Genomic DNA, 27,272 nt, shown 5'->3' with positions numbered 1-27,272 from the left:
GCTAAGTCACTAAGTTGTGTCCAATTCTTTGCGACTGTATGGACTGTAGCCCACCAGGCTCCTCTGTCCATGAGCTGAAGGCGATTCAGGCCCTATGGGCTGCAGCCTCAAGAAAAATTCCTTGCCTCTCTCTCAACTGATCAAAATAATTCAGTTTACGGTGCCTATGTCAGGAAGACAGCTACTACCAGAGAGAACTTCTTGTCTTAGAAAGATGTCAGCGAAGAGAGGCAAACATTTGTCAATCAATCATTTGCTCATCTCATCTTCTGTAGCCAAGTGGGGTTGATCTCAGGGAGAGAGAGATAGCCCTGAGCTTGAAGCGAAGTCTACGTTCTCTGCTCAGGAATTGGACCTGGGAAGCCTGGATGAAAACCAGCAATCCCAGCCGCTCATCCACCAGGGGCTAGAGGCTAGAAACAAGATTCCCCTGACTTCTGCCCCCACTGAAAAATGTGTTTTCACACAGGCAAACACCATTTAAAAAAATTAAAATGACAAAAGCAGTTTATTATGAGACACAACAAGCAGGGGAACACACAGAGAAACAGTTTATTTAAGACAGAAGCGAGGCAGTTACACACCTGGAGAGAAAGGGTGTGGGGGTCCCCTCTAGTGAGGAGGAGCCCCATAAAAAGCAGGTAAATCATTCATACAGGGCAGCTCCTCCAGGTTTGTTTGACTTTGTTCAATTATCTGGTTTCTTTTTCCACACCTGACCTGCCCTAGGACCCTCCCTAAAACTCCTGTGCAACATTCCTTCCAAGATGAATTCTAGTCCAGAGCCATATGAAGGAGGTCCTTAGCATCCGTCTCCTATTAGGGGGTGACACTCCTTCTTTTTAACTCCCAAGGAACCTTTCTGTGCACATGCAGTGTCTCCTTTGCTCCAAGCGTGGAAAATATGTGACCTCATGACCTTTTAATCAGTGTTAAGCCATGCTATAATTGCAGTCTTAAAGTGTTCCCAGGAGGCAATGTGCAGCTATTTACTCTCTTCCTGTTATTTCTGTCTTAAAGTGTGAACAGGAGGCTGATTGTAAATATCCAGCATAGGGCCCACCCTCCTCCTTCCCCAGGAAAGGTAGACAGGAGGCTGTTGAGAAATGCCGAGCCTTGACCCATTTATCTCCTGTCTCACTTGAGAGGCCACTCTGGTTCGACGCTTTGACAGAGCTGTGCTAGAGTCTGTCCCTCCCTACAAATTCCATCTCATTTTGACCCAAACCAGATTTTCATTTCGTTCAGCAAGCAGTGAAACAGGAAGGTCTCAGGTTCAGGACCCTTGGCGTAAACCTGTGATCCAAGCTCTCTAACCACCAAGTCTCTTAAATAATCACACCTGTCAAGGAGAGGAGGGAATAATGATAACTATTTTCCTGATCGTTCAGGAAAGGAAGACAAAGGTGGTGTGCATTTTGTGCAAAATCGGACAAGCTGGTATGTAGTGGAGCTGGATTTGAACCCATAGACATGGCTGATTTCAGGTTCATTGAACGCGTAGTTTCCTTCACAGCATCTCTGGTATAACTCCTCAAGAGTCTCTAAATTCCCAAAAGACTTCTCATGGTCAAAAAGCCAAGTCAAAGATCTGCCATCAGATTTCGCTAAGTGGATTTCTTTCTACTAGAGATCCCCAAAATATTTTGAAATTCCTGCACGTGTCTGCAGATAGTCCATTTCATTTACCCATTAAGGCTGTTCATAATCTGATTTCTGAAGCGACCAGCCTGAGACAAAAGAAAAATGTTTTTTTTTTTTCTTTCTTTTTTTTATTATCACCCTGCTTATTTTTTTTTAATAGGTGTAAATTACCGAAGTGTTGTAAATCATACGTAGCTTCAGGATAACAGCTGCTTTATGTCTGAAAAAATAGTAATTAGAAGACAATCATAATATGTCAGACAAAAGTCATAAAATTATAATCATATTTAGCATTTCATTTGTAGGTATTAGTCACTCTGCCGCCGCTGCTGCTGCTAAGTTGCTTCAGTTGTGTCCTACTCTGTGCTACCCCATAGACGGCAGCTCACCAGGCTCCCCCATCCCTGGGATTCTCCAGGCAAGAACACTGGAGTGGGTTGCCATTTCCTTCTCTAATGCATGAAAGTGAAAAGTGAAAGTGAAGTCACTCAGTTGTGTCTGACTCTTCATGACCCCATGGACTGCAGCCTACCAGGCTCCTCCGTCCATGTGATTTTCTAGGCAAGAGTACTGGAGTGGGGTACCATTTCCTCCTCCAGGGGATCTTCCAGACCCAGGGATCAAGCTCAAGTCTCCTGCATTGAAGACAGGTTCTTACCATCTGAGCCACCAGGGAAGCCCAGCAGTTCATTTAATGCTGTGTAATTAATTTCTGTTACATTTGAGTCCAGTTTTTCTATTAGTTCTGTTGACCTGGACTGATGATTAAGGATGACAGTGATAGTGAGAGTTTCAAGAAGTTTGTTAGGTTTTTGTTAAGGCTGGTATGATTTGTCCAGTGAGGTGAGTACCTTGACTACTGGATATTGTGGAAAGCATACCCCAAGTGGAAAACATTGATTTTTTTTTTTACAATTTTCTTTTCATTGTGAAGGCATCAATCCTGCCGCCAGGAAAGGCTTAAACCCATCATATAAAATGAGATTTGCCAGGGAGCCAGGAAAAGCCAGGCAGTCCTCTCCAGTGTCTCAGAGCCCTGAATGTTTAATCAACAGCCATTGTTTACCCATTTTAAATCCCCTCAATTAGAAGTAGACTGTTGCCATGTTCTTAACTGGTAGCTCAGACGGTAAAAACCTGCCTGCAATGCAGGAGACTCATGTTCAATCCCTGGGTTTGGAAGATCCCCTAGAGAAGGAAATGGCAGCCCACTCCAGTATTCTTGCCTGGAGAATCCCGTGGACAGAGGAACCTGGCGGGCTACAGTCTATGGGGTCTCAAAGTCAGACAAGACTAAGACTAACACTTTCACTTTCAGTTGTTATGCTACAAGGATATCAAGGTAGCAAAATTCTGACAATAAAAGTTAAGTTTTGTAGAAGCAGAATGAACTTTATCTACATGTGCCATAATCTTCAGAGATCACTGTGAAATACTCCTTATTTTCTCAACCAAAGTAATGAAAGACCTCAAAAGCAAATACAAATCACTTAGACCCAAAGAGTTCACACAGTCTGTTATCAAAAGCAGCACTCCAAGAAAACACTGTTGTCTTAACAGAGAAAACCATACTCCAGTGTGGCAACAGCTTACTGTTAATAACAACATCTGTTTACCTAATTAATTTTAATTCAATTTTAGAAAGCCCTCTCTATAGATCTTGAAGAGGTAACACTTTTGGAAACACTTTCATCAGAGTGAAATCACAACTACATATTAAAAGAGACTTCGCAAGTCATATTTAAAGTCTGACTATAAACTTTCCTGCTGAGTCCAGGGGTAAATAATCTACCTGAAAATGCAGTTGGATACCTGAACCAGAAGCTTCCACATGCTGTCATGCAATGAAGTCTATGCTAATATTTTATTTCTTCCTCTAGTTGTCAGTAACATCATAGTACTTTCTTTGTGAAGATTAATCTTACTACACACCTATGAATCATGCAATTTTCTGTATGCATATTAAGCTTTAAAACGTTTACTTAAAAATTATACAATAGCAAAGTCATTGCATCCACTGGCAATAAATACAGAGCACTAAATGCTTTCCATTTTCACGGTCCATAGAGGCTCAAAGTGCACCTTGAACCAGCAGATACCTCCAGTATATGGAGGGTTTCCACACAGCATCTATTTCCTGTGGCTAAGATGCTTCATCATTAGGGGTGTTTTAGTCCGGAGTCTGGGAGATGGAGGTCGGTGGCTGTGGCTGTGGCTGTGTTCTCCTTCAACTGTGTCGGATCCCATATCCAAAGTATATGGCAAATCCTAGTAGGGAAATGAGACAGAAGAAAAACAGGGGCTCTCCTCATTTATGAATGCCTAGTAAGCCTCCTATTACGGCATCTGACACAGTACAGGGGGGAGGTGGTTAGAAGAGAATTGGGTTCAGTCACTCAAGAAGCCTCTTCACCCCAGAAAGTCACTCACCAATCACATTCCAGACGCCAAAGAGGGCCCAGGTCCCAGAGGTCATCTGCATCATCAGGTAAATGTTCAGAAAGATGCTCACCAGTGGGAGGACAGGCAGAGCAGGGACCTGTGGGCAGAGTCAGTTCATCCCTGAACACACCCTAGACGTCTGAAAAGGAGACCCTATGCAACGTGCGCGGGACAAGTTCAGTCCAATTCAGGCTGTGTGCTCAGTGCCTATTGAGCCTGGTTTGTAAAGCACTGAGTGTGGATCAGGGAAGAGTCCATAGGTTTCAGCAACTCCTCTTCTTCTCTGGTCCAGCAAAGGACGTTTAGACCTCAAAGCATGCAGACCTGCTTCACGAAAGGTGGACAGTTTGAACACATAGGTCACATACCCTGAACGTAAGAGGACTGGGGCTCTGGGGCTGCCTCCAGATGATGACCATGACCCCAGTGATGAGCAGCAGCAGCACAGCCACTGTTGTGAGCCCAGGGTCTCCAGAGAACACCTGGCTGGGCCCCTGGGCCAGGATCCGGCTCAGGATGGTCAGCAGGAGAACTGCAAGGGTCAAGGAGGAGGAGAACAGGCTGGACCAGGAAGACAGACGTCAGGACCTCGGGTCACACCCCTTCCTGAAACCACCAACATCAGGAAGGGCCATCATATCCCCCAGACTCCTCAACTGACAAAATACACACTCTCACTCCATCCTGTTAATTTCAGAACATGAATAAAGGGAAACCCCACTGCTCACCAAGCAGGAAGGCACATCCAGAGACAATCTGGCCAGATTTCCACGTGGGGATGGTGCTGGTAGGGAACCACAGACTCTTTAGAATGTTTGAGATTCCTGCTTCAGGTTCAGATTCCAAAAGACTTCCTTCAACTACAGGTTCCATCTCAGTTTCTTCTTCCATTTTCTCATTCTTACTTAAATTCTGGTCTGGCTGGTACCTGAATTAGAGGTTTAAAGGCAATATTAACATCAGCCACTATTCACACAACATAAGATCGTCTATTCCACTTCTTTCTTCTCTTGAACAATCAGAAGGCAGCATGAAGACACAGACCAGGATGACCTCCCCATCATCCCCATGAACCCAAGCCCCCGATCAAGGTGTAGTGGGGTCTCACCTGAGAACAAGGACCGAGAAAGACACCATGGAGTAAGCGAGCAGAGACGCAACTGCCATGAGGTTTGAAATGTCGCTGAACTCGAAGAGTAATGCCATGATCCCTAGAATGGGGGAGCAAAAACGGCAGGGTTGGGATTAAGAAACCACTGGAACTGCACTTAAGGGAAATGGATCAAAGAAGAATTGAGTTTTCTTTATTCACCTGCAAGGCTTCCAGAAGACATGATGGCCATGACAGGGATTTCTTTGTGACCACAGACCTTGGCAAGTGCCCGGAAAAGGAGCCCATCCTCTGCCATTGCACAGATTAACCGAGACATGGGGAACATGTCACCCAGGAGGCTGGGAGAGAAAGTGGAGACACGTGTGAGGATGTGGAGAAGCAGGGGAGACCAGGGCATGCGCTCCCTAGTTTGGAGCAAGATGTCTTTCCCTCTTGTCTCTAAGTCCCAGGGGCTGGGGTGCATGAGCATCTGACAGTAGACGAGGAGAAACCCGTGACACTGACCTGGACGTAAGAGCACAGAGGACACCAACAGCCACGACATATCTGGCAGGGCCCCAGCCAACGTGGAGAAAAGCCTCGGGCAAGGGGCTGTAGTGATGAATCTGGTAGTAGGGCACCATGAGGGTGAGTGCTGCTGAGACAGCAAAATATGCCAAAAAGCACATGAGGAGTGAGAACAGGGAGATGGAGCGCTGAGGCTTTAGGTCTCCTCTCTCTGCAAAAGGGGTAGAAGCAGCAGGTCACGAAAATACCATGGGGTGAAAACACAGAATTGCCTTCCCTCTTGGGCTTCCAAAAGCAGGCTAACCTTCTCCCAACCTCTATGCCCAACGGCAGCTCAAACTCTGTCCAAACCCTGATGGGACACACGGTTACCACCTTACCTGTAGCGGTAATGGCAGCAAAGCTGACAAATGTATAGAAACACGTAGCTGCTCCTTGGACAACCCCCTCAAAGTCAAAAGGCACAAATCCTCCAGCACCTGGAGGGCCCAAGCTGTGGCAGGAGAAGAAGCAAGAAAGAATATGGGTAAGGTGGGTTAAGCCATCACTTCTGGACTCTTCCCTCAATACCACAAGCTCTGTACTCCAGGAAACCCACCATCCGGATCCACCAGCCTTGGTCTCTTTAGTCCCTGCCAAATTCTCAGCTCTGACTCCCTTACACACACACACACATTAATATGACCAAGGTTATGCTCCTAACCTATACATGAATACAGCTGTGGTCAATGTGTAGTCCTGATTTGTAAGCTTCCAGTTGTGCAGGTCTCCCTTATTGAAGCCAGAGACGATGGTGAAGCTGAGAACCAAAATGTTGATGCCCATGAGCACTCTGTAAACCCGGGCTGACTCAGGAACTCCTAGAGTGAGTAGTACTGTAGGAGAGATGGAGTATGAAACATGCACAGTAACTAAGTCCATAGAGACAGAGAGTAGCCTCGGGGGCTGGCAGTTGTGGGGGTGGGGTGGATGGACTGTGACTACTCAGTGGATACAGGTCGTCTTTCAAGGGAGATGAACATGTTTGAAACTCGATGCAGATGATGGCTGAACAACATTGTGAATGTACTAGCGCCCCGAATTGTCCCTTTTAAGATAGTTAATTTCTTTTCTTATGATTTTTTAAAGTATTCATTTTATTTATATTTGGCTGTGCTGAGTCTTTGCTGCGGCATAACAGAATCTTTAGTTGTGGCTTGTGAACTCTCAGTTGTGTCAAGTGGGATCTTAGTTCCCTGACCAGAGGTGGAACCTTGGTCCCCTGCACTGGGAGCAAGGAGTCTTGGCCACTGGACCACCATGGAGGCCCTAATAGCCCATTTCTTATTGTGTCGATCATCTCACATAGGCAGGTCTATCAGGTCATCACTGTGGGATTTCCCTGGTGGTCCAGGGGTTGGGAGTCTGCCAGCCAATGTAGGGGACACAGGTTCCATCCCTGGTCCAGTGAAATTCCATGTGCCACAAAACAACTAAGCCCATGTGTTGTAACTACTGATCCACAGTTCTAGAGCCCATGCTCTGCAACATGAGAAGCTGCCAAAATGAGAAGCCTGTGTATCGCAACAAAGAATAACCCATGCTCTCTGCAACTAGAGAAAACCTGTGAGCAACAACGAAGACCTAGAACAGCCAAAAACACAACATTGTACACTTGAAACTTATTGTGCTGTATATCATTTATATCTCAGTAAAGCTGGGGGAAATAACAAAATGATAAATTTATGCTATGTGAATTTCCCCTGAAATCAAAAAAAAAAAAAATCTTTGGTCTCAGTATCAAGAAAGAAATATGGGGGCTGTCCTAAGATGGTGGAGGAATAGGACAGGGCGACCACTTTCTCGCCCACAAATTCATCAAAAGAACATTTAAACACTGAGTAAAATCTACAAAACAACTTCTGAATGCTGGCAGAGGACATCAGGCACCCCGAAAAGCAGCCCATTGTCTTCAAAAGGAGGTAGGAAAAATATAAAAGACAAAAAAAAAAAAAAAAAGGGACAAAAGAGGTAGGGATGGAACTCCATCCCAGAAAGGAGTCTTAAAAAGAGAGAAGTTTCCAAACACCAGGAAACACTCTCATTGCCAAGTCTGTGCCGAGCCTTGGAAGCACAGAGGGCAACATAATAGGGAGGAAAAATAAGTAAATAATTAAAACCCACAGATTACAAGCCCAGCAGTAACTCCCCCAGCGGAGAAGCAGTGCAGACGCCTGCGCCAGCCACTAGCAAGTGGGGGCTGGGCAGGGAGGTGCAGGCTGCATTGCTTAGAGTAAGGATCGGGCCTGAATGCCCCTGAGGGTAATCAGAGTGAACTAATTTGGGCTAGCAAACCAGACTGTGGGATAGCTACCATGTGAAAAGCCCTAAGACACTGCCAGGCCCGTGCACAGAACAAAGGGCGGAACAGAACTAGCCGGCTGCAGACCATCCCCCTCCGGTGACAGGCAGCCAGAGCCGGAAGGGGGCAATCTCAGCCCCAGAGAGACATTATCTACCAAACTGCAAGCAGGCTTCTTTGCTTACTAGACCTCTTGGGGTTCTGGACAGTCATCTGCCTGAGAAGGTGGGCCGGTTGTACACCCAGAAAACCGAGTGGCAGGGACGGGAGAGGTGGTAAGTCGCAGTGATTGCGCTTGCCAAACACCTCATCACCCGAGCTGCTCGGAGCTGGGAAGGGCACAAAACGCAGGCCCAATGGAGTCTGAGCCTCTGAGGACTACCTGAGTGCCTGAACCAGAGCGGCTTAGACCTGGGAGGTGCATGCAGCCCAGGGCCGGCCTTGGGCGGTTCCTGGAGGAGCAACCTAGAGCCTGAGCTGTGTGGGCAGGGAGGGTGCACCCGCTGTGAGCGGGGGCAGGCCCAGTTTGGCTGAGATACTACGAGCACACGCCAGTGTTATTTGTTTGCAGCGTCCCTCCCTCCCTCCCACAGCGCGACTGAACAAGTGAGCCTAAAAAGTGTCCACCACTGCCCCTTTGTATCAGGGCGGAAATCAGACACTGAAGAGACCAGCAAACAGAAGCTAAAACCGAGGGAACCGCCTTGGAAGTGACAGGTGCAATAGATTAAAACCCTGTAGTTAGTACCAACTACATAGGGAGGGGCCTACAGATCTTGAGAAATATAAGCCAGACCAAGAAACTATCCGAAAATGAACTGACCCCACACTGCCCACAACAACACCAAAGTTCTAAATATATTTTTACGATCATTCTTTTCTTTTTCTTTTCTTCTTTTTTTTAAACTTTTTAAAACTTTTAGGTCCTCTATTACTCCTTTAATTTTCATTTTATAACCTACTATTACTTAAAAAAAAAAGACTATTTTTTAAAGTGAACTTCATATATATATATATTTTAATAACTTTTGTGACTTTTTTTTTTTTTCTTCTTCTTTTCTTTAATATTGTATTTTTGAAAATCCAACCTCTACTCTAGAATTTTAATCTTTGCTTTTTGGTATTTGTTATCAATTTTGTACCTTTAAGAACCCAATCTTCAGTACCTATTTTTACTTGGGATCGAGATTACTGGCTTGACTGCTCTCTCCCTCTTTGGACTCTCCTTTCTCTCCACTAGGTCACCTCTGTCTCCTCCCTCCCCCTTCTCTTCCCTACCCAACTCTCTGAATCTCTGTGTATTCCAGACAGTGGAGGACACTTAGGGAACTGATTACTGGCTGGATCTGTCTCTCTCCTTTTCATTCCCCCCTTTTATCCTCCTGGCCACCTCTGTCTCCTTTCTCCCTCTTCTCTTCTCTGTATAACTCCATGAACGTCTCTGAGCGGTCCAGACTGTGGAGCACACATAAGGAAGTGATTACTGGCTAGCTTGCTCTCTCTTCTTTTGATTCTACCTCATCTCATTTGTGTCACCTCTAACTCCCTCCTCCCTCTTCTTTTCTCCATGTAACTCTGTGAACCTCTCTGGGTGTCCCTCACTGTGGAGAAACTTTTCATCTTTAACCTAGATGTTTTATCAATGGTGCTGTATAGAAGGAGAAGTCTTGAGACTACTGTAAACATAAGACTGAAAACCAGAGGCAGGAGGCTTAAGTCCAAATCCTAAGATCATAGAACACCTGACTCCAGGGAACATTAAGCGATAGGAGCTCATCAAACACCTCTATACCTACATTGAAACCAAGCACCACCCAAGGGCCAACAGGTTCCAGAGCAAGACATACCACCCAAATTCTCTAGCAACACAGGAACACAGCCCTGAGCTTCAATATACAGGCTGCCCAAAGTTACCCCAAATCCATTGACATCTCATAACTCGTTACTAGACACTTCACTGCACTCCAGAGAGAAGAAATCCAGCTCCACCCACCAGAACACCAACACAAGTTTCCCTAACCAAGAAACCTTGACAAGCCACCTATACAACCCCACCCACAGTGAGGAAACTCCATAAAAAAGAGAACTCCACAAACTGCCAGAATACAGAAAGGCTACCCCAAACTCAGCAATATAAACAAGATGAAGAGACAGAGGAATACCCAGCAGGTAAAGGAACAGGATAAATGCTCACCAAACCAAACAAGAGGAAGAGATAGGGAATCTACCTGATAAAGAATTCTGAATAATGATAGTGAAAATGATCCAAAATCTTGAAATAAAAATGGAATCACAGATAAATAGCCTGGAGACAAGGATTGAGAAGATGCAAAAAAGGTTTAACAAGGACCTAGAAGAAATAAAAAAGAGTCAATATATAATGAATAATGCAATAAATGAAATAAAAAACACTCTGGAGGCAACAAATAGTAGAATAATGGAGGCAGAAGATAGGATTAGTAAAATAGAAGATAGAATGGTAGAAATAAATGAATCAGAGAGGAAAAAAAATGAATTAAAAGAAATGAGGACAATCTCAGAGACCTCAAAGACAATATTAAATGCTACAACATTCGAATCATGGGAGTCCCAGAAGAAGACAAAAGGAAAGACCATGAGAAAATACTTAAGGAGATAATAGTTGAAAACTTCCCTAAAATGGGGAAGGAAATAATCATCGAAGTCCAAGAAACCCAGAGAGTCCCAAACAGGATAAGCCCAAGGCAAAACACCCCAAGACACATATTAATCAAATTAACAAAGATCAAACACAAAGAACAAATATTAAAAGCAGCAAGGGAAAAACAACAAATAACACGCAAGGGGATTCCCATAAGGATAACAGCTGACCTTTCAATAGAAACTCTTCAGGCCAGGAGGGAATGACAAGACATACTTAAAGTGATGAAAGAAAATAACCTACAGCCCAGATTACTGTACCCAGCAAGGATCTCATTCAAATATGAAGGAGAAATCAAAAGCTTTACAGACCAGCAAAAGCTGAGAGAATTCAGCACCACCAAACCAGCTCTCTAACAAATGCTAAAGGATATTCTCTAGACAGGAGACACAAAAACGGTGTATAAACTCGAACCCAAAACAATAAAGTAAATGGCAACTGGATCATACTTATCAATAATTACCTTAAACATAAATGGGTTGAATGCCCCAACCAAAAGACAAAGACTGGCTGAATGGATACAAAAACAAGACCCGTATATATGTTGTCTACAAGAGACCCACCTCAAAACAGGGGACACATACAGACTGAAAGTGAAGGGCTGGAAAAAGATATTCCATGCAAATAGAGATCAAAAGAAAGCAGGAGTAGCAATACTCATATCAGATAAAATAGACTTTAAAACAAAGGCTATGAAAAGAGACAAAGAAGGACATTACATAATGATCAAAGGACTAATCCAAGAAGAAGATATAACAATTATAAATATATATGCACCCAACATAGGAGCACCGCAATGTGTAAGACAAATGCTAACAAGTATGAAAGGGGAAATTAAGAATAACACAATAATAGTGGGAGACTTTAATACCCCACTCACACCTATGGATAGATCAACTAAACAGAAAATTAACAAAGAAACACAAACTTTAAATGATATAATAGACCAGTTAGACTCAATGAATATCTTTGGACCTTTCACCCCAAAACAATGAATTTCACCTTTTTCTCAAGCGCACATGGAACCTTCTCCAGGATAGATCACATCCTGGGCCATAAATCTAGCCTTGGTAAATTAAAAAAACTGAAATCATTCCAAGCATCTTTTCTGACCACAATGCAGTAAGATTAGATCTCAATTACAGGAGAAAAACTATTAAAATTCCAACATATGGAGGCTGAAAAACATGCTGCTGAATAACCAACAAATCACAGAAGAAATCAAAAAAGAAATCAAAATATGCATAGAAACGAATGAAAATGAAAACACAACAACCCAAAACCTGTGGGACACTGTAAAAGCAGTGCTAAGGGGAAAGTTCATAGCAATATAGGCATACCTCAAGAAACAAGAAAAAAGTCAAATAAATAACCTAACTCTACACCTAAAGCATGTAGAAAAAGAAGAAATTAAGGACCCCGGGGTTAGTAGAAGGAAAGAAATCTTAAAAATTAGGGCAGAAATAAATGCAAAAGAAACAAAGGAGACCATAGCAAAAATCAACAAAGCCAAAAGCTGGTTCTTTGAAAGGATAAATAAAATTGACAAACCATTAGCCAGATTCATCAAGAAACAAAGGGAGAAAAATCAAATCAATAAAATTAGAAATGAAAATGAAGAGATCACAACAGACAACACAGAAATACAAAGGATCATAAGAGACTACTATCAGCAATTATATGCCAATAAAATGGACAACGTGGAAGAAATGGACAAATTCTTAGAAAGTACAACTTTCCAAAACTGAACCAGGAAGAAATAGAAAATCTTAACAGACCCATCACAAGCACGGAAATTGAAACTGTAATCAGAAATCTTCCAGCAAATAAAAACCCAGGTCCAGACGGCTTCACAGCTGAATTCTACCAAAAATTTAGAGAAGAGCTAATACCTATCCTACTCAAACTCTTCCAGAAAATTGCAGAGGAAGGTAAACTTCCAAACTCATTCTATGAGGCCACCATCACCCCAATACCAAAACCTGACAAAGATGCCACAAAAAAAGAAAACTAAAGGCCAATATCCCTGATGAACATAGATGCAAAAATCCTTAATAAAATTCTAGCAATCAGAATCCAACAACACGTTAAAGATATCATACACCATGACCAAGTGGGCTTTATCCCAGGGATGAAAGGATTCTTCAATATCTGCAAATCAATCAATGTGATACTCCACATTAACAAATTGAAAAATAAAAGCCATATGATTATCTCAATAGATGCAGAGAAAGCCTTTGACAAAATTCAATATCCATTTATGATAAAACCTCTCCAGAAAGCAGGAATAGAAGGAACATACCTCAACATAATAAAAGCTGTATATGACAAACCCACAGCAAACATTATCCTCAATGGGGAAAAATTGTAAGCATTTGCCCTAAAGTCAGGAACAAGACAAGGGTGCCCACTCTCAACCACTAGTACTCAACATAGTTTTGCAAGTTTTGGTCACAGCAATCAGAGCAGAAAAAGAAATAAAAGGAATCCAAATTGGAAAAGAAGAAGTAAAACTCTCACTGTTTGCAGATGACATGATCCTCTACATAGAAAACCATAAAGACTCCACCAGAAAATTACTAGAGCTAACCAATGAATATAGTAAAGTTGCAGGATATAAAATCAACACACAGAAATCCCTTGCATTCCTATACACTAATAATGAGAAAATAGAAAGAGAAATTAAGGAAACAATTCCATTCACCATTGCAACAAAAAGAATAAAATACTTAGAAATAAGTCTGCCTAAAGAAACTAAAGACCTATATATAGAAAACTATAAAACACTGATGAAAGAAATCAAAGAGGACACAAATAGATGGAGAAATATACCATGCTCATGGATTGGAAGAATCAATATAGTGAAAATGAGGACACTACCCAAAGCAATCTATAGATTCAATGCAATCCCTATCAAGCTACCAACGGTATTTTTCACAGAGCTAGAACAAATAATTTCAAAATTTGTATGGAAATACAAAAGCCCTTGAATAGCCAAAGCAATCTTGAGAAAGAAGAATGGAACTGGAGGAATCAACCTGCCTGACTTCAGGCTCTACTACAAAGCCACAGTCATCAAGACAGTATGGTACTGGCACAAAGACAGAAATACAGATCAATGGAACAAAATAGAAAGGCCAGAGATAAACCCACGCACCTATGGACACCATATCTTTGACAAAAGAGGCAAGAATATCCAATGGATTAAAGACAATCTCTTTAACAAGTGGTGCTGGGAAAACTGGTCAACCATTTGTAAAAGAATGAAACTAGAGCACTTTCTAACACCATACACAAAAATAAACTCAAAATGGATTAAAGATCTAAACGTAAGACCAGAAACTATAAAACTCTTGGAGGAGAACATAGGCAAAACACTCTCCAACATACATCACAGCAGGATCCTCTATGACCCACCTCCCAGAATATTGGAAATAAAAGCAAAAATAAACAATGGGATCTAATTAAAATTAAAAGCTTCTGCACAACAAAAGAAACTATAAGCAAGGTGAAAAGACAGCCTTCAGAATAGGAGAAAATAATAGCAAATGAAGCAACTGACAAACAACTAATCTCAAAAATATACAAGCAACTCCTACAGCTCAATTCCAGAAAAATAAACGACCCAATCAAAAAATGGGTCAAAGAACTAAATAGAAGTTTCTCCAAAGAAGACACACAGATGGCTAACAAACACATGAAAAGATGCTCAACATCACTCATTATCAGAGAAATGCAAATCAAAACCACAATGAGGTACCATTTCACGCCAGTCAGAATGGCTGTGACCCAAAAGTCTACAAGCAATAAATGCTGGAGAGGATGTGGAGAAAAGGGAACCCTCTTACACTGTTGGTGGGAATGCAAACTAGTACAGCCATTATGGAGAACAGTGTGGAGATTCCTTAAAACACTGGAAATAGAACTGCCATACGACCCAGCAATCCCACTGCTGGGCATACACACTGAGGAAACCAGAATTGAAAAGAACACGTGTACCCCAATGTTCATTGCAGCACTGTTTATAATAGCCAGGACATGGAAGCAAAATAGATGTCCATCAGCAGACGAATGGATAAGAAAGCTGTGGTACATATACACAATGGAGTATTACTCAGCCATTAAAAAGAATACCTTTGAATCAGTTCTAATGAGGTGAATGAAACTGGAGCCTATTATACAGAGTGAAGTAAGCCAGAAAGAAAAACACCAATACAGTATACCAACGCATATATATGGAATTTAGAAGGATGGTAATGACAACCCTGTATACGAGACAGCAAAAGAGACACAGATGTATAGAACAGTCTTTTGGACTCTGTTGGGGGGGGATGATTTGGGATAAGGACATTAAAACATGTATAATATCATATAAGAAATGAATCGCCAGTCTAGGTTCGAAGCAGGATACAGGAAGCTTGGGGCTGGTGCACTGGGATGACCCAGAGGGATGGTATGGGGACGGAGGTGGGAGAGGGGTTCGGGATGGGGAACACGTGTACACCCGTTGCAGATGCATGTTGATGTATGGCAAAACCAATACAATATTGTAAAGTAAAAATAAATAAATAATAATAAAAAAAAGAAGGAAATATGTCTCCCCAAGAAAAAGAAATGCAAAAAAGCAAAATGGCTGTCTGAAGAGGCCTTACAAATAGCTGTGAAAAAAAGAGAAGCAAAAAGCAAAGGAGAAAAGGAAAGATATACCCATTTGAATGCAGAGTTCCAAAGAACAGCAAGGAGAGATAAGAAAGTCTTCCTCAGTGATCAATGCAAAGAAATAGAGAAAAATCGATAGAATGGGAAAGACTAGAGATCTCTCCAAGAAAATTAGAGATAAGATGGGCTCAATAAAGGACAGAAATGGTATAGACCTGACAGAAGCAGAAAATATTAAGAAGATGTGCCAAGAATACACAGAAGAACTATACAAAAAAGACCTTTATGACCCAGATAATCATGAGGGTATGATGACTCATCTAGAGCCAGACATTCTGGAATGTGAAGTCAAGTGGGCCTTAGGAAGCATCATTACGAACAAAGCTAGTGGAGGTGATGGAATTCCAGTTGAGCTATTCCAAATCCTGAAAGATGATGCTGTGAAAGTCTGCACTCAATATGCTGGCAAATTTGAAAAACTCAGCAGTTTTCCACAGGGTTGGAAAAGGTCAGTTTTCACTCCAATCCCAAAGAAAGGCAATGCCAAAGAATGTTCAAACTACCACACACTTGCACTCATCTCACATGCTAGTAAAGTAATGCTCAAAAGTCTCCAAGCCAGGCTTCAACAATACATGAACCATGAACTTCCAGATGTTCAAGCTGTATTGTGAAAAGGCAGAGGAACAAGAGATCAAATTGCCAACATCCACTGGATCATTGAAAAAGCAAGAGAGTTCCAGAAAAATATCTATTTCTGCTTTATTGACTATGCCAAACCCTTTGTGTGGATGACAATAAACTGTGGAAAATTCTGAAAGAGATGGGAATACCAGACCACTTGACTTGCCTCTTGAGAAACCTGTATGCAAGTCAGGAAGCAACAGTTAGAACTGGACATGGAACAAGAGATTGGTTCCAAACAGGAAAAGGAGTATGTCAAGGCTGTATACTGTCACCCTGCTTATTTAACTTATATGCAGAGTACATCATGAGAAACACTGGGCTGGAGGAAGCACAAGCTGAAATCAAGATTGCCGGGAGAAATATCAATAACCTCAGATATGCAGATGACACCACACTTATGGCAGAAAGTGAAGAAGAACTAAAGAGTTTCTTGATGAAAGTGAAAGAGGAGAGTGAAAAAATTGGCTTAAAGCTCAACATTCAGAAAACTAAGATCATGGCATCTGGTCCCATCACTTCATGGCAAATAGATGGGGAAACAGTGGAAAGAGTGGCTGACTTTATGCTTTTGGGCTCCAAAATCACTGCAGATGGTGACTGCAGCCATGAAATTAAAAGACATTTACTCAGTGGAAGGAAAGTTATGACCAACCTAGACAGCATATTCAAAAGCAGAGACATTACTTTGCCAACAAAGGTCCATCTAGACAAAGCTATGGTTTTTCCAGTGGTCATGTGTGGATATGAGAGTTGGACTATAAAGAAAGCTGAGCACCGAAGAGTTGATGCTTTTGAACTATGGTGTTGGAGAAGACTCTTGAGAGTCCCTTGGACTGCAAGGAGATCCAATCAGTCCATCCTAAGGAAATCAGTCCTAAATATTCATTGGAAGGACTGATGCTGAAGCTGAAGCTCCAATACTTTGGCCACCTGATGCGAAGAGCTGACTCATTTGAAAAGACTGTGATGCTGGGAAAGATTGAAGGCAGGAGGAGAAATGGACAACAGAGGATGAGATGGTTGGATGGCATCACCGACTCAAAGGACATGAGTTTGAGTAAGCTCTGGGAGTTGGTGATGGACAGGGAGGCCTGGTGTGCTGCAGTCCCTGGAGTTGCAAAGAGTTGGACACAACTGAGCAACTGAACTGAACGGAACTGAAGAAAATGAGTCTCACCTGGGAGTAAATTTTATTCCCCCAATATTTGGCATGGTCTGGAGACATTCAGTTGTCAGAATTTGGGGAGTGGGTTTCACTGGTATCTAGTGAGCAAAGGCCAGGGACCACTAAGCATCCAACAATGATTTTTTAAAGCATCCTGAAATGCACAGACCAGCCCCTCCTACCAAGGAATGAACCAGCTCACATTGTCAAGAGGGCCAAGAGTGGGAAACAACCGTCCAGGTCTTGCCTTCATGTCTCTCATAGCACAGACAGTCCTTTCCAGTCCTAGTCCCCACCCCCAAGTCTTTCCCAACCTCAGCTCCCCCTCCATACCCTACTCAGTCCATCTTTTTTTAAAAAGTATTTTATTTAGTTAGTAATTTGGCTGAGTTGGGTCTTAGCTGTGGGATCTTTTGTTGTGAGCCAAACATCGAAGTTTGGGAATCAGTGGATAAAGAATCCGCCTGCAACGCAGGAAATGCAGGAGATGTGGATTCACTTCCTGGGTCAGGAAGATCCCCTGGAGAAGGAAATCGCAACCCACTCCAGTGTTCTTGCCTGGATAATCCCACGGACAAAGGAGTCTATTGGACTATAGTCCAAAGGGTCGGATGTGACTGAGCAACTACACACACACACACAGACACACACACAGATTGTCTAGTTGTAGTGTGCGGGCTAAGAAGTTGGGCATAGTTGTTCTGTGGCACATGGGGTCTTAGCTCCCTGACCAGGGATCAAACCTGTGTCCCCACATTGCAAGGCGGATTCTTAACCACTGGACCACCAGGGGAATCCTCTCATCCCATCTTATATCTGACCCCTGACTCACCTGCAAGCAGCAGCACCAGGCCCAGTGCGAAAATGTCTGCATAAGTGGCCAGGAAGTAGGGCATATGCCGAGGGACAGTTCTCTCCAATGCCTGAGAGATGAGGTCCCCAATGAGGCTGTCAAAGGCGTACATCTAGGCCCTGGCTGTACACGCAGTGGCTGCAGCAGCAGAAGAACAAACATTCACAGACAAAATTGAACACCTAGTAAGTGCCAATGGATGTATTTTGGAGGAAAAAATAGGCAAAACATAATCTCAAAGATTTTTTTCCATGGGGTGGTGAGAGCAGACTGTGATGACTCACAAAATAGGTCCACTATTTAATACATTAGGAGATCAGTGTTTCACAAGGAAAGAAAACAGGGAAGTTGGATAAGGAGGGCTAAAAGATGAGGTATAAAATATCAAGTGGCAACCCTCCCCCCAAAAAAAAATCACTCAAAGGCAACAGCTGAGCAAAGACTCCAATATAATGAGGTGATGAGCCTGTGGGACACGCCTCCCTCCCACCCATGCCGTTTCCTTTCCTTCTTATTCTTAGTCCAATTATTTAAGGAAAGCAGGAGAGAGCTGAATAGAATGAAGTTGTGGGGTTTTCCAGCCACTGTTACCCACTTCCCCTAACAAGTCAGGTAACAAAGAGCCTATGAATAAGACCGCAATCCCATCTCCCAGTTTCCTGACCTTAGCCCCCACACCTTTCCCCCACACCTGTCGCCTGGTCCCATCACCTCACCAGTTAAAAATAACAGTATGATGTTCCAGCCAACGATGAAGGCCCAGAGCTGCCCCATCGTGACGTAGCTGCAGACATACGCAGAAGAGGAGCGTGGTACCCGGGCGTCAAACTCCACATAGCAGAGCCTCGACAGCAGAGAAGACAGGTCGGCCACCAAGAAGCAGATGACAATCGCTGGTCCAGCTACGTACTTGGCCACTGCACCAACCACGATGTACAGGCCGGCTCCCAGGTTTCTGCCCACACCCAAGAACACCAGTTCTATGGCACTCAGATGAATCTTGAGACCGTCAGATTCCTTTATGGTGTCTTCCCCTCGCCTGTGGACCAGCTTCTGACCAAACTGACGAACACACTGATGCACCATCCTAGACATAGTTGAGGAGGCTATGATCTGCTGAGAAAACAAGACACAGAGTCATCCAGATTGCTTATCCGTCCTAGACCCTAGGAGTTAAAGTCCGTGAAGTACTGGAGTGATGAGGGGCAGGTGGTAAAAGGACACACTGGGCAAGTTATCCATCTCTGAGCCTAGGTTTCTTCAAACATAAACAAGCCTCTTAATGTGCAAGAGTGTTTAAAGAGAAGTGATGGGGAGCAGAATCAGTTCAGTCGCTCAGTCGTGTCCAATTCTTTGCAACCCCAGGGACTGCAGCATGCCAGGCCTCCCTGTCCATCACCAACTCTCAGAGCTTACTCAAACTCATGTCCATCGAGTCAGTGATGCCATCCAACCATCTCATCCTCTGTTGTACCTTTCTCCTCCTGCCTTAAATCTTTCCTAGCATCAGGGTCTTTTCTAGTGGGAGCAGAATACATCTTCTCAAATATGCCCCTTTGATGGGTTGACTGTTTTGAGCTGAAGGCAGTGAAGACCCAGCAGACTCAGGAGAAGCTCCTTGCCTCTCCCTTAACTGCTCAAAATAATGTAGATTAAGGGACCTACACCAGAAAGAGAGCTGTTACCAAAGACTACATTTTATTTCTAAAAGGATTATTTGTCTGGAGTGACAAACATTTGTTTATCAAGCATTTGTTTTTTTGTTGTTGTTGTTGTTGTTGTCATTCAGTCACTCAGTTGTGTCCGACTCTTTGTGACCCCATGAACTGCAGCACACGAGGCTCTTCTGTCCTTCACTGTCTCCCACAGTTTGCTCAAACTCACTTTCATTGAGTCGAAGTTGTCCTCTAACCATCTCATCCTCTATCTTACCCCTCTCCTTCTGCCCTCAATCTTTCCCAGAAGCAGGGTATTTTCCAGTGAGTTGGCTCTTCACATCAGGTGGCCAAAGTATTGGAGCTTCAGCTCCAGCATCTGTCCTTCCAATTAATATTCAGGGTGGATTTCCTTTAGGATGGACTGGTTGGATCTCCTTGCCATCCAATGGACTCTCAAGAATCTTCCAAGTATTTTCTCTTTCCATCTTCCTGTGGGTTCTCTTCCTCCCGTTTGAAGCCCCAGATCCCTACAACTCCCTTCTCCTTAGGTCAGGGGAGGATATGAGCCTCAATTGTTTGAATGTCTTTGAGTCTCAGAACTTTTATGGGTCTCCCCTGTGCAGCAAATTGAATCTTGTAATCTGTCTTTTTTCTTTTTTTGGCTGCACTGGGTCTTAGTTGCAGCACGCGAGATCTTTTGTTGAGACAGGTGAACTCAGTTGCGGCATACAGGGTCTAGTTCCCCAATCAGGGATCGAACCCAGGCCCCCTGCAATGGGAGCATGGAGTCTTGGCCACTGAACCACCAGGGAAGTGCCTGTTTGCCTGTCTTATGTCAATTTAATTATTAGACAAGTCAAAGAGTGTAGAAAAAGAAATTTCTGCCTCTACAGAAGCAAAACCTTTCAGCATAGTGCCTGGTTCACAGTATCTGCTTAACGGGTATTATCTGACTGGATAAGAACCCTGATTTCTTGGTTTTAAGCAAAATCAACCAGTTCTGCCATTTCAAATCCAGCTCTTCTATTTATTAGCTTGTTGCTATTGCACGTGCTATATACCATCTTTGACCTGCTTTTCTCTATACCACTGGGAAAACTGTCATTAGGATTGTTTCCTTCTATCCTAGATAGGGATGAAGTGACTAAGGGGCTTGGTGATCAAAATCACAGACTCCACATGTTTCCATGATGAAGATTCTAAAACCTGGTAGCTTCCTGTTTTGTTGCCTGCAGAGTGACATGGAATAGGGACTCTGCTTTGGGGCAGAAGGAGATGGAATTTGTAGGGAGGGACAGACTCAAGCCCAGCTCAGTCAAAGCATCACAGCAGAGTGGCCTCCCAACTAACTGCCTGGAGGGATGAGGGACTAACCTTTACTCTGAATCAGGAATGACAGGACTCTGTTTCCTGCTGCTTTGGGGTGTGAAATGTCCCCTCACTACACTGCTCTGCAGGGCTAGGCTGACCCAGTGACCACAAGTCACCATCAGGGGGCTTCCACCCCTGATACTCTGAAGTCCAAGTTTAGCATTTTGGTTCAGAGCAAGCATTCAGAGAGCCAGGACACTGATTAGAATCTTGGCTCCTTGAACACTACTGTGCCTTTGAACAGGTCATATACTTCTCTGGACCTATGTTTCCTTCTTGCTCAAATGCTGCTGACAAACCCTTGAGCACTGTGAGTAGGAATGTAAGGGTTTCTAGAAAATCTAAAAATGGAATTACCGCATGATCCAGCAATTTCACTGCTGTGTGGTCACCCAAAAGAACTATAAATAGGATCTCAAGGAGATATTTGCACACCTATATTCATATCAGCATTATTCACAATAGCTGAAAGTTGGAAGCAACCCATATGTCCAACCTCAAAGAAATGGATAAACGTGATGAAGTCTATACATGCATTGAAAATACAGCTTCATTTTCTAAATTTAGTTATGAGTCAGGTATTATAAAACTCACTGGTTTATAATCAACAGTTTTAATAAGTAAAAGTTTAGAAGACTTCCTTTCCATTTGCCCCTTCAGTCTCAGGAATTAGAGATTATTAGATTAAATAAGAGCAACATACTTGAGAGCACTGGTCTTAGACACAGGGAAAGTCTTGTTCTTCTAGCAGGACATGTTCTCTCAGTGTCACAATTCTGAAAAAAAAAAAAAGTATTTTAAAAGCTAGCTTTGTCTAATTGCAGATATAAAAAGAACCAGGTTTTTGTCCATTTGTTTTTGTTCAGAGAGGTTGTTTTTGTTGTTTGTTTCCCCCAATTGCAAAAAGTTTTATCTTAGCCAGTTTTCTCTGGAGTCCAGAGAATTTTGTGCCCACACCATAATAAAATGTCATCTTTCTTTTCTCTAGTCAAAGTTTTATAGCTAAAACTTAGACCAGATAGTACTCAAATTGGCCCAGATAAGAATGGCAGACTGGCTGAGAAAATGCTGTCCCACAGGGATCGTCCCTCTGGGGAAATGGGGTCTTAGTTTGATTAGATGAGGGGGAATGAGATGGCAGAGGAGCAGGTGGGTGTGGAGTTCATCTCTCTCCAGAGATACATCAGGAAGACACCTTCAGACACAGGAGATCTTGCAGAACGGCAGCTGAGAGCAGGCAGGAGCACCTGGCCATTGGAGAAGACTATATAGAATCACACAAAACTCGGTAGGGTGAAGGAAGTGGGGGGAAAGAGGAGAGTCAGTAGGACTGGACCTGCCCTTGGAGGGTGGGGGCACTGAAGCAGGGGTCTGGTCCCTACGTGGGTGCCCTTGGAGGCTGAGGAAACTGTTCAGGGGACAGAGGAGAAGCACTTGAGGCTGAGAGTGAAGCAGCTGATCTGTGAGAGTCTGAATGGAATGAGAATCACTGAGACAATCCTTGCCGCAGCCATTTGTTCCCCCGGGGAGAGGGATGCAGGGACGCAAGTCTCCTGGAAGGCGCAGGGCTGGGAGCTGGAGCGCAGGGATTGTGGAGCGATTCGGGGTGAGCTCAGCTGTTGACTGCAGGGGAGAAGCCCGAGGGGACGTGAGGGAGGAGGTGGCAGTAGGAAATGCCTGTGCAGGAAACCCGGGCAGCCATGGAGGCAGGGCGATCCTGCAGTCACTCACAGGCGGTGGAGCCATCGCTGTGGCCTCTCTGTCCCCACACGTCAGCCCTGGACAGTGGAAGGCCCCAGAGACAGGCTGGCCTGTTACTGCCTTAACGGGGGAGGGAGCCGGGAGCAATAGAGAAGGATCGGCCACAGAGGCGCTCTGACTGCAGCTGCCAGAAGTGAGAATGACACCCTGAGAGGGCCAGAGCTCCCTCGGCTGAGACAGCTGGGGTCCCTGCACACTCGGAGCTCCCAGAGTTCTCACGATCCGAGCAGCTGTTCCACCTCCATGCTGGATCCTCGCTGGGGCAGAGCTGCTGCCAGAGGCTAGAAAAAGCCCTAATAGCACCATATCTCCTGTGACAACAGCCCCTTTGTACCCAGCATTGCCAGGGTCCCAGTGATCCGAGCAGCTGTGCCACCTCCATGCTGTATCCCCACTGAGGCAGAGCTGCCAGAGGCTAGAAAAACCCCTTTCCTGTGGCCCTAGCTGCCAGTTCTGCTGAGCACCTGGTGCTCCAGGCCCTGCCACCCCAGCAGCTGTACCCCCCTCACCCCGTCCTCCCTGGGGCAGACCCATGCCTCCAGGGCAGCCTCAGGAACAAAGCCCTGTGGACGACTCACAGGCAGAGGTGGAGACAAAGCTACAGCTGATACCCAGGGGCAGTGCAGCTAAGGAAGAGAACTCAGAACCTTCCCACCTGCTGCACAAGTTGCAGATTGAATCCACTTGATCAAGGAGGCAGACTCTGTGTCTCTGAATATATGAAAGGACACGGAGCACTCCCGCAGAAGAACCCATGCCAGCTCTGGCAGCTGTGGACCTTGGAGGCAAGAACAGGCAGGAGCAGGACCAGATTAGAATCTGAGCTGCCCACGCAGCAGGGCCAGAGACCAGCGCAGTGTTGGAGGGCTCACAGAGAGGCGAGGTGCACGGAGACTCCCAGGGAGGGAAAGGACGCTGACAGCCGAGATCCAAGGAAAACATTTATTATTCTTATATTTTGACTTGTTCTCTAGTTGCTTCTGGATTTTTTCCCCCCTACTCTGTTGCTGTAGTAGTTGATTTTATTAGTACTGTTAAATCTACTTAAGTTTTTGAGAATTTTTTACCCCGCAGGGAGAATTTTTTTATCACACTTTTTATTTCCTGTTTATACTTCTGCCTCTATGTTGGCGTTCTGTGGTTCTTTGGGGTTTTCCTTTTAAATTCTTAAAGTTTTAAATTTTATTATTATTTTTTTTCTACATTTATTCTTTGGCTTTTCTTACTGCTATTTTCCTGTTGTCCCTATTCCTTAATATACATAAATCTTTGTCTACCTCTACTTAACTTTGCTTCTTCCTTCTTCCTCTTCTTTCTTTTTCTCACCATATTTGTTTTGTTTCCGTTGCTTTATTCCCCAGTTGGCACCTTGATTTGGTTTTATTTTCCAGTCTGTGCTGTAGTTAATTTTGTTTTTCACTGGTGGCTATCATTTTTGGTTCCCTTTGCTTGCCAGGTCCATCTCTTGTACTTTATTTAGTTTTTGACTGTTTGGGTTTTGTTTATGGGTGTATATGTCTGTGTGTGTGTATTCCATTGTTTTCATTTGGCTGATCAGAACAATCTGAAGGAGTAAGGGAACTTGCAGGAGTGGGGAAAGCTTGATTTCCCCCCTGAGATTTGGAGGAAGATTGAAGGGGATCGTTTAGAATGTAGGGGGGTTAACCTCCATCCATGTTCCCATACTTTGGCAATGTAGATCTAATTGTAGGATAGTATTATAAGCAAGAGACCAAATTTTTTCATGCCCTAACTTAAATAAAGGCCAGGCATTATTACAGCAAAGCCTAGTTTTCCTTTTCTCAGCCTCTCTGGCTTAGAAAGGGGATTCTCCATGTTGAGCAACCTGCAACCAAGAACCACGCTCTTAGAAATAAAGTCCTGTGTTCCAGAAACATTCCTTGTATTAGTAGGAGTGTTAGTGTTAGTCGTGCAGTCGTGCCTGACCCTCTGCAACCCCATGGACCGTAGCCCACCAGGCTGCTCTCTCCATGGGGATTCTCCAGGCAAGAATACTGGAGCAGGTTGCCTTTCCCTTCTCCAGGGGATCTTCCCGATCCAGGGATAGAACTTGAGTCTTGCCTCACAGGGAAATTCTTTGCTGTTTGATCTACCAGGGAAGCCAGAAACATTCCTAAGGGGCACCTGATGGTGGCTCAGAGTGTTTTCTGGATTTCCCTCAAACCCTGTGCTTGGTGGGATTTTCAGTGTCCTCTGCTCTACCTTTGATCCCTGACCAGACATCACTGGTGGACCAGTCTCTCCCATGAGGCACTGCCAAGACTTTCCTTGGAGACATCTTTTGCACCAATGAGGTCTGCTGGAACGTGGCCCACCCAGCAGGCTGTCCCTTGCCCGGAGAAAGGGGGGACTTGCTGGAAGACCTGAGGGCCTGGAGGCAGGAGGGTTTTCAGAGGGGATTTATGGGCACCGAGCATGGTTGGAGATTAAACAGCAGGAGCACCCCAAGTCTGTCACCCTGTTTGTCTGGCGTCTGGGGTAAAACTGAAGGGGACATAAAGTTTAGGGGAGAAAGTAATCTTGCTTCTCGAGTAAAGTAGGAAAGGAAATCACAGGAAAACAAAATTAGAGAAAGGCAGTGTTTGTGCTGGCTGCTCGGGGAGAAATACGTTAGAAGACAGTGGGGCCTGGGGGATAAAGTGTGGGTGTAGCAGGGAGCGATTTGTTGGAGGTGGTGGGAGGTGACCTACGGCTCCCAGCACCTTGCTCGCGACCCTGATGAAGGCGGCGGACATGCTGGGGGTGTAGTTTAGCTGAGCGAGAGAGAGGGAGAGAGGAAAGAGAAAAACCAGAACTTGGGCTCCTTCACCGAGCAGATCTAGACTGAAACCTGTGGGTCTTGGAAAGAGAACAAAACAGAGAGTGAGAGCAAGTTCTCATGGAGAGAGAGACTCAGAAGTCTCCAGCCAACAGTTTAGGATGACCTGAGGTTTACCTTGAAATCCCAGATTTCAGCACCAATGATCTCGGAGAGAGTGTCAGCCGTGAGCGGTGGTTTGAAGCCAGAGCCTCGTTCTCTGCCCAGGAATTGGACTTGGAAGGGCCTGGATGAATGGCAGGAAATCTAGCCGCAGCCGCTCGTCCTCCAGGGGCTAGAGGCTCAAAACAAGGTTCCCCCAGCCTTTGCCCTCATTGAAAAATGCATTTCTCAAGAAGGCAAAAGCTATAAAAACAAGAACAGGTAGAATGTGTACTATAGACACTCAGCCCAACAAGCAGGTGAGCACACAGTTTGTTCAGTTAAGACGGAAGCAAGGCAGTCACACACCCAGAAGGAAAGGATGTGGGGGGGTCCCCCGCCCCATGAGGAGGAGCTCCATGGACATGCAGGTAAACCGTTCACATGGGGCAGTCCTTCCCGGTCTCTGCAGCCTTTGGCCAGTTTCCTGGTCTCTGTTTCCACACTGGACTGCCCTCGGTTACCGAAGACTGAGACTCTCTGTACACCGATGCCAAATCAACCCCCAAGATAATTGTGGGGGGAGTAGAAGAGGAGAGCTTTCTTATTTACCAGGCAAAGGGAGACACACCAGGCTTCGGCCTCGAAAGAGTGATGTGTTCAACCCCAGGGAATTTAATCAGGGCTTTTACAACTGTGGGTCCAAGGTGGGGTCCCTGACAAGATTGCGGGGTGAGCAGGGCTTGCACTCCCTTAATCTCATCTCGGGGGATCCGCGGTCTTTGGTGGTAGGCTCTCCCAGTCTTGATGACCTTCTCTGGACCCTTTAATCTCAGGTGGTTCTGGGGCTGCTCCTCCCTCCATCAGCAACTGCACGAATCTGCCCTTTGGAACGCATGGAAGGTCATCACGGCCGGAGTCTTGCCTACAAGAAACGGGGGACAGAAAGGCCTCTGTGCCTGGGAGCCCCACTGGGCAGACACAGAGAACAGACTCGTGGGGAAGGAGAGGGTGGGGCGAATTGAGAGTCGCACTGACATACATACACCTCCGTGTGTAAACCACAGAGCTAACAGGAAATTGCTGTATAACACAGGGGGCTCAGCCCCGTGCTCTGTGATGACCTAAAGGGGTGGGTTGGGGGAAGGGAGGGAAGCTCAAGGGGGAGGGATGTATAATTATGACTAAATTGAGTTGTTGTATGGCAGAAACCAGCACAATATTGTAAAGCAACTATCCTCCAGTTTAAAAATAAATTAAGCAAAAAGAGTTTTCGGGACTCTCACACATAACAAATCAAACTTGTTAATTTGTCTCATGTCAAATTAATTATTAGATCAGCGAAAGAACCTAGAAAGCAAAAATTTTCTGCTTCTTCAGAAGCAAAAGATTCCAGCACAGTCCTGGGCACATGCAGTAGCTGCTTAATCAGTAAAAGCTGAGTGGATAAGAATGATGATTTTTTAATTG

General features: G+C 44.5%; 2 protein-coding genes across 2 annotated transcripts in view; both read right to left on the bottom strand.

The window, feature by feature from the left end:
- Positions 1-580: 580 nt before the first annotated feature.
- LOC102277276 (cationic amino acid transporter 3-like) lies at positions 581-26,741 on the bottom strand. Its single transcript, XM_070387104.1, is given in 13 exon segments — positions 581-3,912; positions 4,075-4,183; positions 4,455-4,618; positions 4,815-5,014; positions 5,195-5,297; positions 5,399-5,538; positions 5,705-5,918; positions 6,088-6,200; positions 6,411-6,582; positions 18,072-18,230; positions 18,809-19,208; positions 21,825-21,897; positions 25,839-26,741. Coding segments are annotated over 11 exon segments (1,794 nt in total). The 5' UTR covers positions 19,188-19,208; positions 21,825-21,897; positions 25,839-26,741; the 3' UTR covers positions 581-3,871.
- LOC102266623 (cationic amino acid transporter 3-like) overlaps positions 22,944-27,272 on the bottom strand; it is a 34,836-nt gene continuing 30,507 nt past the window's right edge. The window contains exons 12-14 of the mRNA XM_070388296.1: positions 25,839-25,947; positions 25,594-25,656; positions 22,944-23,153 (exon numbers count right to left, since the gene is read on the bottom strand). Coding sequence (XP_070244397.1) covers positions 22,944-23,153; positions 25,594-25,656; positions 25,839-25,947 — 382 coding nt within the window. The remainder of the gene's footprint in view (positions 23,154-25,593; positions 25,657-25,838; positions 25,948-27,272) is intronic.

The sequence above is a fragment of the Bos mutus genome, chromosome 18 (assembly GCF_027580195.1).
Source record: "Bos mutus isolate GX-2022 chromosome 18, NWIPB_WYAK_1.1, whole genome shotgun sequence".
Lineage (NCBI taxonomy): Eukaryota > Metazoa > Chordata > Mammalia > Artiodactyla > Bovidae > Bos > Bos mutus.
The sequence above is the reverse complement of the archived record's forward strand: the minus strand, read 5'-3'. Positions and strand labels throughout refer to the sequence as shown.